The 15,495-nt window shown below is 40.1% G+C and overlaps 1 protein-coding gene and 1 long non-coding RNA gene across 14 annotated transcripts in view; one reads left to right on the plus strand and one right to left on the minus strand.

The window, feature by feature from the left end:
- The window catches only part of PRLR (prolactin receptor), a 179,375-nt gene that overhangs the window by 15,217 nt on the left and 148,663 nt on the right, over positions 1 to 15,495 (minus strand). For 10 of the 12 annotated variants that reach the window (XM_085212503.1, XM_085212499.1, XM_085212500.1 and 7 more), the window contains 7 exons: positions 14,161 to 14,274; positions 12,983 to 13,115; positions 10,715 to 10,884; positions 6,101 to 6,264; positions 4,428 to 4,569; positions 2,042 to 2,174; positions 186 to 355 (listed from right to left, as the gene is read on the minus strand). In XM_085212503.1, the coding sequence (XP_085068629.1) occupies positions 186 to 355; positions 2,042 to 2,174; positions 4,428 to 4,569; positions 6,101 to 6,264; positions 10,715 to 10,884; positions 12,983 to 13,115; positions 14,161 to 14,230 (982 nt within the window). In that variant the 5' untranslated portion in view covers positions 14,231 to 14,274. 12 annotated transcript variants of the gene reach the window in all.
- The window catches only part of LOC146542133 (uncharacterized), a 40,435-nt gene that overhangs the window by 12,514 nt on the left and 12,426 nt on the right, over positions 1 to 15,495 (plus strand). Inside the window, exon 2 of one of the 2 annotated variants that reach the window (XR_014880606.1) lies at positions 11,490 to 11,670. The exons of the other annotated variant lie outside the window; for it this stretch is intronic. This is a non-coding gene — a long non-coding RNA (uncharacterized LOC146542133). The remainder of the gene's footprint in view (positions 1 to 11,489; positions 11,671 to 15,495) is intronic. 2 annotated transcript variants of the gene reach the window in all.

Consider the following 15,495-nt stretch of genomic DNA (forward strand, 5'->3'; position numbering starts at 1 on the left):
ACTTTTGGCCTTCAAATGCTACGAGGATGAATTCTGATTTACTACTACAACAGACAAGATGGTATCTGTTCTCACATATTTTTAACTTGGGTATACTACAGCCTTTGCGAAGAGCTGGAATAAAAAATATCGTATCAAAACTGATAACCCTGAATTAATTGGTTCCACAGAAAACAGTCTCTTACCTATGTATGTCACATCCACATAATGAGGATCAGAGCTGTTACTTCCCATTTCATTAGTTGCCTTGACAGTAATATTGTATACGGTCCAGAAAGAAGTGTGTTTTTTATCAAAGTAGCAGGAATTGGGGCCTGCAGTTCTGTAATCTGGACATTCATAAACTTGTTCTTCTCTGAAATGAAAGAATCACAGTGATTACACAGACTAAAACACATGACTTTGTTTACAAGAAGTTGCATTTGTAGTAACGTTCAATAGGGCTGGATTTGATTCTATATGCCTGACAATGTGAAAAAAATCATAATACTGCTTTCACACTAAAAAGCAACTAAAGAACCCAACTCCTCTACCCCAAAACTGAGACTACAAAGCCTAGAGTGTGCAGGCTTCTTGAACATGCAGTAGTAGAGTGCAACTATTGCTTTTCTGAATGCCTTTCTCTACTACACGGCCCTCAAAAGTTTCTGAGAGCCATTAAACGATTGCCAAAGTCTTCTAACCCATCTGTTAAAAGCAGAAAATTTCCAATGTTCATTTTGCATTGAAATTAATTCTGCCCACATCATATGCTTTCAGAATTTGTGTCTTTTACCACCTGTTCCTCAAAAACATATGATTTGTACTTGTCCTCCAAATCCATTCCCAAGCTTCCCAAAGAAAGTAGTAATCCGAAAGAAAGTACATGAAGAACACATAGCACTTTTTTCCAGGATGCCTGGAGAATTGATAGTACAAAAGTAATGCCTTTGATACCGCCTCACAGGATTTTTCTGAATAAATTGTTCAATTGTGAGATAAGCAATTACTCAAATGGTTCAATGGCAGAGTTTGAAGGGTTGCAGGGGATGGGGCTATGCCCTGCTGCCAGTTTGCCACTAATAGTTTCCCAAGGCTCCATTCTAGGTTCATTTCTGTTCATTAAATAATTATCAGTGTTCTAGAATGCAGGAGTAGAATGCATCCTCAGCACGTTCACCAGAGACACTTAACTGGGAGCTGCTGACTACCTAGGGATGACTGGAGCATTCAGCAGTCAGCAGTGGCATGACATTTAACACAGACAAATGCCTGGCGTTGCATCAGGGACAGAGCAATGCTGGACACAGACACAGATCGGAGATGAGTGGCTGGAGAGCAGCTCAGCAGGAAGGGACCTACAGGGCTGGAGACAGCAGCTCAGCATGAGCCAGCAGTGTGCCCAGGCAGCCAAGAGGGCAAACTGCTTTGTGGGGGCATTGAACATAGCACAGCTAGCAATCAGAAGAGGTGATTCTCTGCTATATATGGTTTTGATGTAGCCTCAACAAGATTTGTGTGCTGTTGTGTGCTCCACAATACAAAAAGGATGTTAAGGTTCTCAACAGGGGAGGTTCAGACTGTACATTAGGAAAAATTGTTTACTGTGAGAATGGTCAAACCCTGGAACAGGTTTCCTGGAGAAATGCTTGATGCCCCATGACTGTCAGTGTTGAAGAGGCATTTGGATAGTGCCCTCAGTAACATGCTTTAACCTTTAGTTAGCCCTGAAGCAGCTCTGGTCATTTTTGAAAACCTTTTTCCTGGAGCTATGTAGTCAAGGTGTTACACAGCTGTGCCTTTGTTTTGCAAACACTGATATGCAGTTCCTGCACCACTGCACCTTTCAAGGCAGTTTATCTACGCCATTACAATTCACAGCAATTTGAAAAACCCAACACTATAAAGAGATCCTTTTTCAACCTTAAATACGTTGTTGCTAGTACTATTCCAGAATATGTCACTTGTACAAAAGCCAAAGAAAATCGTATCTCTTAAATGCAAAAACCAATTAAGCTTGATTTTATCACAAAATAGTAAATAATTATATACAGCATCTCACCCCTCTTTGCTGTAAAGTAAAGTGTAGTTAGTAGGATGCCCTCCATCTAAACCGGGTTTCCACCAACAGGTAAATGTTTCCTTTTCTGGGGAGCGGCATTTGGTTATTGTAGGCTTTTCAGGAGGTGACAGTCCTGCAAGAGATACATGAACAAAATAATTAGTTTGTTTAATGCATTAAGTCAACTCCAGAGCTTATAAAACATAATCAAAAGGAGCACTAGAAAATAATAGAATAATAATAGAAGCCAACAGGATGAGGTTTAACAAGACCAAATGCCGGGTCCTGCACTTCGGCCACAACAACCCCAGGCTACACTACAGGCTTGGGGCGGTGTGGCTGGAGGACTGCGTAGAGGAAATGGACCTGGGGGTATTGATTGATGCTTGGCTGAACATGAGCCGACAGTGTGCCCAGGTGGCCAAGAAGGCCAATGGCATCCTGGATCGCATCAGAAACAGTGTTGCCAGCAGGAGCAGAGAGGTGATTGTTCCCCTGTACTCAGCACTAGTGAGGCTGCACCTCGAGTACTATATCCAGTTTTGGGCCCCTCACTGCAAGAAAGACATTGAGGCCCTGGAGCGTGTTCAAAGGAGGGCAACAAAGCTGGTGATGGGTCTGGAACACAGGCCATATGAGGAGAGCCTGAAGGAGCTGGGAATGTTCAGCCTGGAGAAGAGGAGGCTCAGGGGAGACCTCATTGCTCTCTGTAACTTCCTGAAGGGAGGTTGTAGTGAGCTGGGGGTCGGCCTCTTCTCTCGTGTCATCAGTGATAGGACCAGAGGGAATGGTTTCAAGCTACGGCAGGGAAGATTCAAGCTGGACATTAGGAAGTATTACTTTTCAGAAAGGGTGGTCAGGCACTGGAATGGACTGCCCAGGGAGGTGGTGGAGCCGCCGACCCTGGGGGTGTTCAAGGAAAGACTGGATGTTGTGTTGAGGGACATGGTTTAGTGGGAGCTATTGGAAATATGTGAACGGTTGGACTGGATGATCTTTTAGGTCTTTTCCAACTTTGGCGATTCTATGATTCTATGAATATTTTTTTCTTTTTTTTCCTTATGAGGCAAGAAAATATTTTGCTTCACTGTTAGCACAAGAAAGAAATAGTGTTCAGTGGCTAGGACAGTAGCCTGCAACTTCAGCCTAGATTCAAAACCCTTTCCCACTGAAGATACAATGAGGAACGACATTTTTGTTCTATGACTTGGCTCTCCTCTGCATCCCAAATCTGATAAAGGATTCTCAATACCATCACACCAGCTTTTATAAAATGATTTACTCAGTCCATCATCTAGATAAGCATTTTTTCTTCTTCAAAAAATGTGTTTTAAAATGCTGTTGATTATTCCAGGAAAAAAAATATGTTGTCATTTGTTTTGGCTCAGGACAAAAAAAAAAGAATTTGTTTGCCTGTGTGTTTATGTACCTGCCAGTAGTTCTCTTTTGAAATGCCTATGCTGAGATGACTCAAAAGGCACAAAGAAGTAATTCTTGTTTTTCCTCCTACAGTGACGTTATGCTCAGTACTCCTTCTAATTGCCTGATTCCTGCCAAGCAATTTACAATTATGTGGATTTCTGATGATGTTACTATAGTCTCAAGAAAATCATTTGGGCAAAAAATAGGGCTGAGAAGATGCTTAAATTTTGAATAGTTTGATGCTAAAAAAACCTCTAATGTTCTTGAAACATTTGCAATTATGTATCCATGGCAAAATATGGTCTTATTATATCAAAATATATATTCTCTATCATTTAGAGTAGGGCCATTGATTTTCCAAATCTATAATTGCCTAGGGCAGATCAGAAAGTGGGACATTTTAAAAATACTCTTCTGTTAAGAGCACTTCAGCAATCTCCATGTCAAACAATGAATAATACAGTTAGTGGTAGAAGAAGATTTGAGGCAACATGGCTCATTCTGTTGGAACACTTAACGTTCCAACAGAATACAGATAATTACTCCCATGCGATGGTAGCTGCTGTGTCATGGTCTGTTAGGCAGGGCAATAATTTCAGTCCAGTTGTTACTGAACAAATGAACAGAAGTACTATTACCTGGTATCTTTAGTTACAGGTGAAATCACCACAATTTTTAAGTGGCAGGACATGACCAAAAATTTATGTAACCACACCTGTATTAGAAGTGACTTCCTAGTAAACTTCACACTGTTTGTCATAGAGAGTTTTGCAAGATGATAAATGGATCAGCAAGACCAAATATGTAGTGACACAAAAATATGATAAGATGCACTGAGGTGTTCCTCCAGCACTATGAAGCATCTGTGTGAAGTTTTTCAGGGCTAGCATTTATAGGTACCTTTTGCAACACTGAACTACTTGTATTTTAAACACAGCTAACAGAACAGCAATCATCCACCTACCACCAGAAATCAGAATGCGTCTTTCAGAGCTCCATTCACTCCATTCTCCAGGGTCTAACATACAACGGACCTGAACAACATACCTCATGCCAGCATTTAACCTATTTATTTTGCACTGTGTCTGTACTCCAACAGGTACTGTCTGGAAAAAAACAATAAGGAATTAGGGCATTTTAACAAATAAATCATCAAGAAGTATGCTTATGTCACTGACTTCTGAAAGGCAACATTTTCAGCTGCATATTTGCTAGGATGTTAATTACAAAGAAGTGAAGCTAACAACTGAATGAACAGGAAAGCTCTTCAGTGACACTGAGATCATGATTCTTGAGAACTGTAGACCTCCTAGCAAGCTAATACTCCCTCAGATCCACAATGCAAAGAACACTCTCGGTTGTCCAACTCCCAGACAGTTAACACTTCTTAGAGGACAGTTTTAAAAGCTCACTATTAAAATGCCTTACTTAGGCCCATTCAGTCTCTCTTTAGAAGTCCCTCTAGGCAAGCAGCTTTCTCCACCTGTAAAGCAACAGCTATTAAGGTAGCACTGAGGTCATCTGAATGTAACTTTAAGGATGACATTTTACCCTGGTTTCTCAGCTGTGGGAATACTGTGGCCTACTCCTAACAAAATGGCAACAGCTGAAAATAGCGATGTAAATGGTGTGAGTAGAACACCCCAAAATTTCAGAGAGAGGAAGACTGTCCCAGCAAATCATGTTGAGGGGGATGATGACTCAAAGGCCAATTAAGAATAACTAGGGAGTTACTGAGAGACTTTTGAAAGAGTCAGCTTAAAAAGTGAAATTAAAGAAGCACGACCATTTGTAGTGCTGAGGGAAGACAGGAAACCACAGTAGCTGCAGTTTCAGTTTGATGCTATCAGAAGCTGCTCTGCTAGCATTGTGACTTCTGCTTAAGCTAGACAGAGTGGCATCCCTCCCTGATGTTGTGCATTACAGGCAGCACGGGCTGCCACAGGCAGGGACCCAGATGCACGTGTGTGACTTCATAGGATACTCTCTCATTAGAGTACAGTTTAGTGTACTCTAGGATAGAGAGTGGGTTTGTGTTAAGTCAAGGCATCCATGTCCTCTGAAGAAATGGGTACCAATATGAGATTTTGCACTTGCAGAGAGTTGGATGTGCTTGTATCCTGTCAGAGGGGAATCTCTGCATATAGCATATTTCTGTGATTAGTTGTAGATATGCATTTAGAAATTTGTAGGTGTCTTTTGAGTGCCTAGTATTGTGATTTAGCTCTTGTATTGCTGATACTGACTTTTGATTACATAGTTAACTGATTTCTCATTAATAATATTTTAATGAATTACCGAACTGACCATTTTGCTTAAACTTTGCAAACTGAGCAGAGTCTTATTGTGATACTCAGAAGTAGACATATTGATGAAAATCACAATTACATATTCAACCAGTAAGCTAACTAGATTTATTTACTTTTCATTTTATTATATAACATCCTTAGGATAATTATGCAAATACCATTACCTTCACTCTCTACAAACTATGACAGAATTTTCCTTTGTATAACAGTATTTCATTATTGATTAATAATTCTACTATCCTTATGGAAACTAAGATTTTTATAATACCAATTAAATTCTGACAGTAGAACTCACTGAAAAGCATTTATGCATATATTTTTCTCTTACCTCCCACTCTTCCTTTTCCTCAGGTTTTAGTCGTAGCTCATAGTGATATAAATGATTAGAGCTGGCATCAGCTAATAGAGGTGGAGACCATTTTGCCCACAGGTACATTATATTAGCATATCTTTGTGTTTCTAGTGTGAGATTCACAGGAGAACCTGGCTGAACTGTACAAATGAAAAGTTTGCCATTAATGATTCACGTATTCAATGATTCAATGATTAATTTTTCTCTGAAAAGATACCTCCTTTGTTGTTTTTTTTTTTTTTCATAGCAATGACAGACAGGCTGCTGAACAAAGGGCATGGAGTGATGTAATAGGGATCACAAAATTAATAAAATGGGGATTAAGCAGGGTCACCTCCAGCACTTACAGGTTAGCAGAGAGTAAGCTTAGAAGACAACATGCTAGGGGTGCCTCTGTTATATGCCTATACACTAGTGCACACAGTATAGGGAATAAACATGTATATGACACCTGCATATGGCTACATTCTCATTGGGATCACAGAGAAGTAATAGGATTGCTACCATGACTGGCCCTGCCTGGGGATGGATGAGGAGATGACTGAGAGTTTATGGAAATACATGGCTAAGTGAGGTGACCTTACAGTGAAGGTAACCGTATAGTGAAAGCCTGCTACAGGCCCTCTGACCACAGAGACTGTGCAGATGAGGCCCTCTACACAGAATCGGCTTCATGTTCACAAGCTCTTGTCATGTGGGACTTTAACCAATATATATGTCTTGGAGAGACAACACAGCAGGACATGAGTAACCCAGAGGTTCCTGGAATGTGATGATGATAACTCCTTCCTCCAAGTGACGGAGGAACCAAGAAGAAGTGCTATGCTAGACCACATTCATACCAACAAGGAAGAGTTTCTTGGGAGTATGAAACTCACAGACAGCTTTGGCTGCAGTAGCCATGAAATGGTGGAGTTCAAAACCCTTATGGCAGAAAGAAGGATGAAAAGCAAACCTCACAATCATGGACTTCAGAAGAGCAGACTTTCACCTTTTCAAAAATCTGCTTGGTAGAGCTCTTTGGAATAAGGCTTTGGAAGGAAGAGGGGCCAAAGAAAGCTGATTATTATTCAAAGATTGCTTCCTCCAAGCTCAAAAGCAATGCATTCCAACAGAGAGGAAGTCAGGCAAATTTCCAGGAGGTCTGCATGGATGAAGAAGGATCTCCTGACCAAACTGGAACAGAAAAAGTAAAACTACAGATGGTGTGTAAGCAAAGATGGGTAACTTGGGGATAATACAGAGATACCGTCAGTGCATCCAGGAATGGAATTAAGAAAGCTAAAGCCCAAATGAAATTGAATCTGGCCAGAGGTGTCAACAAGGGCTTCTACAATTATCTGAGTGACAAAGGAAGACTAGAGAAAATATGGTCCCCCTGCTGAATGAAATGGGAGACCTGGTTGAACAGGACAGTGAAAATGCTGAGGTACTGAATACTTTCTTTGTCTCAGTCTTCACTAGAAAGTCTGGCCTTCAGAAATCTAAGTTCCCAGGAAGATGTTGGCGAAGCAAGGAGACTGTGCCCTCAGTGGAAGAGGATCAGGTCAGGGAATAACTGAGCAAACTGGACATTTGTAAGGTCATAAGCTCTAATGTGATGTACCTGTGAGTGCTGAGGGAGGTGGCAGATGTGATTGTAAGGCCTCTCAATAATTTTTGGTCCATCATGGCAACCAAAATAAGTGCTTGAAGCCTGGAGGAAATAAAGTATCACTCTTCTATAAAAGGACAAGGAGAAGGACCCAGAGAACTAAAGGCTGGTCAGCTTCATTTTGATCCCTGGGAAGGTAATGGAATAGCTAATTCTGGAAACCATTTCCAGGCACTTGAAGGAGAAGAAAATCAGAGGTGGTCAGGGTGAATTCAACAAGGAAAAGTTATACTTCACTAACCTGCTGAGCTTATGTAATTAAATGACCGGCCTGATGGATGAGGGGAAAACAGTAGATACTGTCCTCCTGGACTTCAGTAAGACCTTTTACACTGATCCCCATGAGATTGTCTTAGATAAGCTATTAAGGTATGGGCTGGAGGAGGAGACCCACCAAGTACAAGAGAGACATTGACATGCTGGAAAGAACTCAAAGAAAGGGCCACCAAGGCAATGAAAGCATTCTTCTGTGAGAACAGGCTCAGAGATGGAACTGTTCAGACTAAAAAGAAGAGGCTGAGGGAGAAATCTCATCAATGTGCTTGAGTACATCAAGGAAGTGTACAGAGAGGATGAACCCAGGCTACCTTCAGTAGTGCCCAGTGCCAGGACAAGAGGCAAAAGGGACAGACTGGAGAACAAGATGCTCTGTCTGAACATCAGGAAGCTATTGTGTACAGGTGATAGAGCACTGCCCAGAGAGGTAATGGAGTCTCCTCCTTGAAGATCTTGAAACGCTTTCTGGACATGGTTCTGGCAACTAGCTCTGGGTACCCGTGCTTGAGCACATGTTGGATCAGATATATCCAGAATTCCCTTCTTACTTGTTCTGGTTTTAGCTGAGAAAAAATTGATCTTAATTCATAGTGCCTGGTATGATACTGTGTTTTGGCTTTAGGAGAAAAACAATGTTGATAACATTGCAGTAGTTTAGTAGTTGCTGAGCAGTGCTGCACAGAGTCAAGGATGTTTTAACTTCTTGTACTGTCCTGCCAGTGAAGTGGATTACGGTGGGGCACAGGGAGCTAGTAGGGGAAAGAACCAGGACAGCTGCTCTGCAGTGCCAAAGGAGATATTCCACAAGGTATCATGTGAAAAAAAATATAAAACTGAGGGATCTGGTCAGGGAGTCAGCTGCTGCTTCAGAACTGTTTGGACATTGGTCAGCGGGTAGTGAGCAACTGTTGTGCACAGTTTATTTGTAAATATACACAATTATTATTACTATTGTTTTCCTTTCCTCTTCCTTTCCCATCTTAGCAAATTGTTTTTGATGTCAACTCACAAGTTCTACTTTATGTTATTTTTCCAGTTCTCTTCCCTATTGTCATAATTTCAGCTGGGATAGAATTGTTTTCTTCATAGTGTTTGATATGATGCTGTTTTGGTTCTAAGAGGAAAACTCCTACTTCTCTGAAAGAATGGTCAGGGACTGGAATGGACTGCCCAGGGAAGTGGTGAAGTCACTGACTCCAGATGTGTTCAAGGAACATTTGGACGGTGTGTTGAGGGATATGGTTTAGTGAGAACTATTGGTGATGGGTGTATGGTTGGATTGGATGAGGTCTTTTCCAAGCTTGGTGATTCTGTGATTCTGTCACAATACACCAAGGTTTATAGCTGCTAATAAGCAGCATTGTACAAAATCAGTGCCATTCTCAGTGAAAGGTCCAAGGAGCTGAGACAGAATCAGGACAGCTGACTTACACTGGCAAAGGGATATTTCATACCATATGAAATGGTATGAAACTTCAAGTGGAAGGAGTTTTGGAGGGGGTTGGAGTTCTTCTGGCTATCTTCCACAACTTGGGTCCAGTTGGGCAGTGGGAAGTGTCAAGCAATTCCTTGTGCCTCACTTGTTCTACACATTCATATATATACATACATACATACAGCCATAACTGTTTTCCTTTCTCTTAGTAAATAGTTTCTATCTCAATCCACGAGCTCTACTTTGTTGTTGGCTTTTTCTTTTTTTTTTTTCTTTTGATTCTCTCCTTCATCCTCCTGGGAAGGCAAATGCCTGTGTAGTGCTCAGCGATCTGCCACACTGAACCACAATACCTGTCTACTGGGAGAGGGAAATGAGCGAATGGTTGTGCAGTGCTTTGCTGCCTGTTGGGTTAAACCACAGCACCACCTCAACCATTCTGTTGTCTTTCTGTTTTTTGTTTTGTAATTCATTGTATTAATTTCAGATTATTCAGTCCCTCTGTGAAGTTACAGTACAACAGACTTTTTTTGCCTTTTCTCTCTAACGATGTTAACTGGCTACTAATTTAAGACAGTATCAGCAAATCTTAGACTTAACTCTGAATTTGTTGGGCTAAGGAAACAGAAATAATAATTTCATTCAGCCACTCTTGTAAAATGAAAGTGTGGCCAAAAAGACTGTGTACACTGTAGAATATGTTGTATGCAGAAAACAGAATGGAATTAAGAATATGAAATACTGCATAAAACAAACAAAAAATGTGAAGTTCTTAGGCATATTTTTACCCTTCCAAGACTGCAATGCCAACAACCAGAAAGATGTTTACATTGGGAAAACCTAGTCTGGAACACTTCTGACAGTTTGACCTAATTTGAAAGTTTGATAATCTGCAGTGCTAGGAGCCTACAAAACTGTTTAGACTCAGCTGACTCTAACTGAAATACTGTAGGTAACTAGAAACTGGAGCAATTTTTCAGCCACAATTAAGGTAGTGCTAGAATATGCTTTTACATGATTTGGAAGTAAAATGCGGTTTGCACATACATTAGAGGTACCTACTTCACTTCAGATCATTGGCAGATAAACACTCCTCCATTAGCAAGTTTCATATTATGAGGAAATAAATCTTTCACCACTACTTGTTCTTGGATTAAAAAACAGAAACTTCTCAAACTATGTTGCTTTTTTTCTTTTTTTTTGCATTTCATTCTTCCTTTTTTACCTATGGAAGTCACATCCACATACTGAGGATCCGAGCTGTTACTTCCAATCTCATTCGTTGCTGTTACAGTGATATTATATGTTGTCCACGAATTAGTGTAGTTTCTATTGAAGTAGCAGGAATTGGGACCTGATGTTCTGTAGTCTGGACATTCATAGATTTTTTCTTCACTGAAATAAAATGATTTAAAAAAATCAAAGTTTAGGAAGTGAATCAAAGTAGATAATTTTCTAGTAATGGCCTAAATTCAGCACAGACCTTTAAAATGTTAAACTTTAAGCCTATATATAACCCCATCTCTGGGAAACATTTCAGTGAATGTCAAATGCTATTACCATAAATGCTCCATTGACTCATAAAGCTATTTTTATGCAGTTGCTCAGGATGAAAGTTTTTATCTGCTTTTTTATACACAATAACGTGTTGCCAAAAGAACGGAAAAAGAAGTTTCCGGAGACAATACAAAGTAATTTAAAAAAACATTTAGAAGCAAGTTAAAAGGCAGATATTAAACACTTTACCTAATGAAGGAAAATTGCTAAATGCCTTCTTTATGTACTTTCACTGGAAAGTAACCTGATGGGCTCTATGGCATAAGAGTGTTTTATTATTTATTTTGTTTTCAGTAATGTGTTCATTTATCTGCTTTTGAATGTGAGCATGGTCATATCTCTTAGATATTGTCTTCTACCTTAGGAGTCTTCAGCTTTTTTTTTGGAGGAGTGTTTTGTACTCCTTAAAGCTGAACTGGGTGATACACTCAGACTTTTTCTAGGTGAAGAGCTGCAGAAACACAAAGCATCATCTCAGATGGCTCAGGGACACATTTTATTCACTTCATTGTCATGATCTACACACCAGTTGTAACAAGATCTTTCAGTGTCCGTGCAGCTTCGTCCCAGTTCACAAAGGAAAGATGAGTGTAAGAGGACTGCACCTGAGACAAGTTAAGAAAGGTAACTCTGGCCTAGATCTGGAATGCTTTGCAACACTTATGTTTCATCAGATTTAATAAAAATGATAAGCATCTATACTCATCTCCACTCTTCTGGGCTGTGACTGGTATGATGTAAAATGCTCATAAGAAGTTCTATTCTGATCAAGATCAAAACATCTGGACTTTCATAAAATAAAAGTTCTACAGATATGCTCATTGTGGATAAGGAAAACGTCATCTCTCTCGGTTCATTTTTGACTGTGGTAACTTCATTAAAAGGTGTACCCTTATCAATTAATACAAGTGATCTGGAGTTGGTTTAATTTAAAGCAGGGATGTCTGAGGCTTTACCGTATCTATTTTGAACCTCACTGGATTTATTCAATGAAATTCAATCTCAGCTTCCCTGCTTACTTGTACATATTATGAGACCTCTTTTTAAAAGAAGGAAGGGCTCTTATATTAAGAAGCACGGGTTAAGCAAAATAGCTAAGCAAATGCACATTCTATTCTTAAACAGCATGAGGACATCAGAGATTTACCAAACCAGTAAGTTTTGAGATGCAATACCCACATCTGATTTTACCCCATTTTGTGAGCCACCGGCTTGACTATGAATTCAAACAGGGAAGTCTCTAAAATAGACTTTTTCCAGATGTGTGATAGCTCCTTGGAAAGCCTTAAGGACACCCCCAGCCCTTATTGTAATTGCCCAGCCTCCCGCATTCTACCTTTGGTCAAGATTCCATTTCAGACCACAGCAGCAGGGTCCATCTCCAGCTTCCTGCAACCCAACCATGCGCCCCACTGAGCTGGCTTTGACCCATGGGTGACATCCTTGCCCAACACAACCTTGGGCTGTCCCCATCCCCAGGATTGTGCCCAATGCCTTGGGCTGAGGTTGCCGCACTACCTACCCTGCTTCCCTTCGGCTGGCAGGAAGGGCCCTGGCTGGTGACTTTGCTTTGCCTGCCCCAGAGAAACTACCACAAACCCCAGCCCTCATGGTGCCCTGATGCTCCTTGCCTCAGAGAAGCACGCTGTTCAAATTAAAGCTGTGTGCCACCTGATAAGAAGGACAAATTACATCTTTCCCTATGTGTGTTCAGACAAGGATATTTCAGCTCATCTGATTTTTATTAGGGGCAGGTTGAAAGTTTGGTTCTGGTAACAGTGATGTTTTTTTCTACCAAGGGAAACCCATTAATAGTCCTTGTTGGCTATCTGAACTTTCATGGATTCATAAAAAATAGCTTTCATAAATTAACGTTATCAGTCCCTCACTCTGTCATAATCATCACTTGATAACTTACTTATTCACCGCTTTTTACCTGTCCTTGCTGTAGAACAGGGTGTAATTGGTAGGAAGTCCTCCATCTGAACCAGGCTTCCACCAACAAGAAAAGGTTTCCTTTTCTAGAGAACGACATCTTATTATCTTAGGTTTTCCAGGGAATGATTGACCTAGGGAAGTGCAGAAATCCAACTAGTTATATTAGGGTTGGACAGTGTTTTTTTTTTTTTTTGTTTTTGTTTTTGTTTTTGTTATAGTTGTTACTGAATGGCAAATTCAACATGAAATGCTTGAAGAGAATAAAATTATTTGAAACTAAAGAATGAATTTGGCAAATACATCTTCCTGGAAAAAGTCAAGACATTCAGAAAAGTACATATATTTTATCTCAAATTTCTGAAACAGCTGCTAATATATATTTACTTCTCTTTTTCAAATGACAATTTCATTTTTACCAAAATTTCAGAAGTGTTGAGTAACCTTCAGAAAAAATGAAAAAGCATGGAATCAAATGCATGATTTACTGTTTATATTTCCTAAGACATCAAAAATCTTTATCTTCATGTCATCTTAGAATTAAACTTTTCCATCAGCTTTGTAGTTTTGTGATAGATTCAAAATTTCATTATTTACACATCTCTAAAAGTATCTAATAAGGGGAAATTACAGATAAGACAGATTATAAAAAGAAGGAATCAATGATATGGATGTAATATTTTGTGCAATCTGAACTTGTTCGTTAATTTTATGAACGTCCCATAATAATCCTAATACATTTTAGAATACTTCCTGTTAAGATTACTTGTCATTAACTTCCAACAAGAAAATAGACCATAAATTTACACACTTTTTCACAGGAAGAGCATGTGGCTTTTCAACCTAAGTTTACTCTTACTTCATTAAAGTTCCATACCATATCTTTAACAGTGTTACTACTCATGTGATGTTAATTCCCAAAAAGGTGATAAGGATGGAGTGGGCGTGGGGAGAGTGCGAATACCTTTCATTATCACCACCACATTATCATTAAATTAATATTACATAAAGAAAAGAGGACTCAAGCCATTTTCAAGACCTCCACACAAAACTTTGAAAGAAAGCAGTTCAAATATGCACAGGTTCCAGTGATGGTCAGGATAGATCAAGTAAAGCCTCAGACTTTTCTGAAAGAAGTGTATAAAGGAAAACAAGTGTTCTTGGAAATTTTGTACTTACTTGTCAGACCCACTGTAGTCAGAGGAAGTAACAATATAATCTGAACAGACGATATCAAATTCTGTTTCATGATTTCCACTTCTCCCTGGGAAGAAGTATCACATCAAGGACTCACTGAAAAACATGTAATCATGCAAAAGTAAATACAAGTGTTAACATGTAATATATATCCATTTTGATCAAAGTCCTTTTTGAATTGCAGCTAATTGATTCTTGTTATTACTCAAACAGGTGTGGCACAAGTACATTTTCACTTCAGGGGAAGAAAACCTGAGTAGGAGAGTAGTAAACAGAATCTTTCTGCAAGCCTTTGAGCATACAGCAGTGCTGGGATTAGGCTTCCAGCGCACTAACTTATCTTCCATATTTATTTGGCATCTTGGAACATAGAATGTTGTTCTTAAAGCTCTAACCTCTAATGTTAATTTACCTGAGAAAGTCAGTCTCATAATAACAAAAAATATACTTTTATCTTCGATGATGCAGAGAAGAGCTAAACACATTTGAAATCTGAAGGTTCTGAAAATGGAACATAAGTAGAAAATATTCACATTTTACATAAATGTTTGGGATTTTTTTAGCCCATCTCACAGCTTCTGAATATGTGGGACTGGCAATGTCAAATTCAGACCATCCAGCCTGAAGAATGATTCTCATTCCAGACCCTGGTGCATAGGAAGTTCCACACAAATGTGCGTAAGAACTTCTTTATGGTGAGGGTGACGGAGCACTGGAACAGGCTGCCCAGGGGGGTTGTGGAGTCTCCTTCTCTGGAGATATTCAAGTCTCGCCTGGACGCCTACCTGTGCGACCTGGTGTAGGGAACCTGCTTTGGCAGGGGGTTGGACTCAATGATCTCTGGAGGTCCTTTCCAGCCCCTACGATTCTATGATTCTGTGATTCTCTGTGTTCAACTCCTTGTTTTTACTGCATTTAATTCTGCAGGAAAGTGGAAAAGGCAAGAAGAGAGAAGAGAAACCACAGAAAAAGTAGATAACTTGACAGTGAACTTATCAGGAGAAAATGCCAGCCGAGGAGCGATTATCGTGCCTCTTTCTTCAGCCTGTAAAGGCACCGCAGAACTCAGGCGCCGTGCAGTGAAGCCGGGGGCTGCGGAGCGCGGCGCCTGCAGAGGCTGACACCGCTAGGTGTCCTCAGCACTCAGGGTACAGCTCGGGGCGACCGGTAGCCCGAACTGCTATTCAGTCTCTTAGGCTGAAGAAAGGGCAGAACGAATCGAAGCAAACCTCTTGCTTTCCCCACCAAAAACACTTTTCTGCTTGGAGATGGTGAATGGAGTTGGCAGCCAGCCTTACTCTTCGAAAATAAAGAATA

The sequence above is a fragment of the Meleagris gallopavo genome, chromosome Z, assembly GCF_905368555.1.
Source record: "Meleagris gallopavo chromosome Z, MGAL_WU_HG_1.1, whole genome shotgun sequence".
NCBI classification, from domain to species: Eukaryota; Metazoa; Chordata; class Aves; order Galliformes; family Phasianidae; genus Meleagris; species Meleagris gallopavo.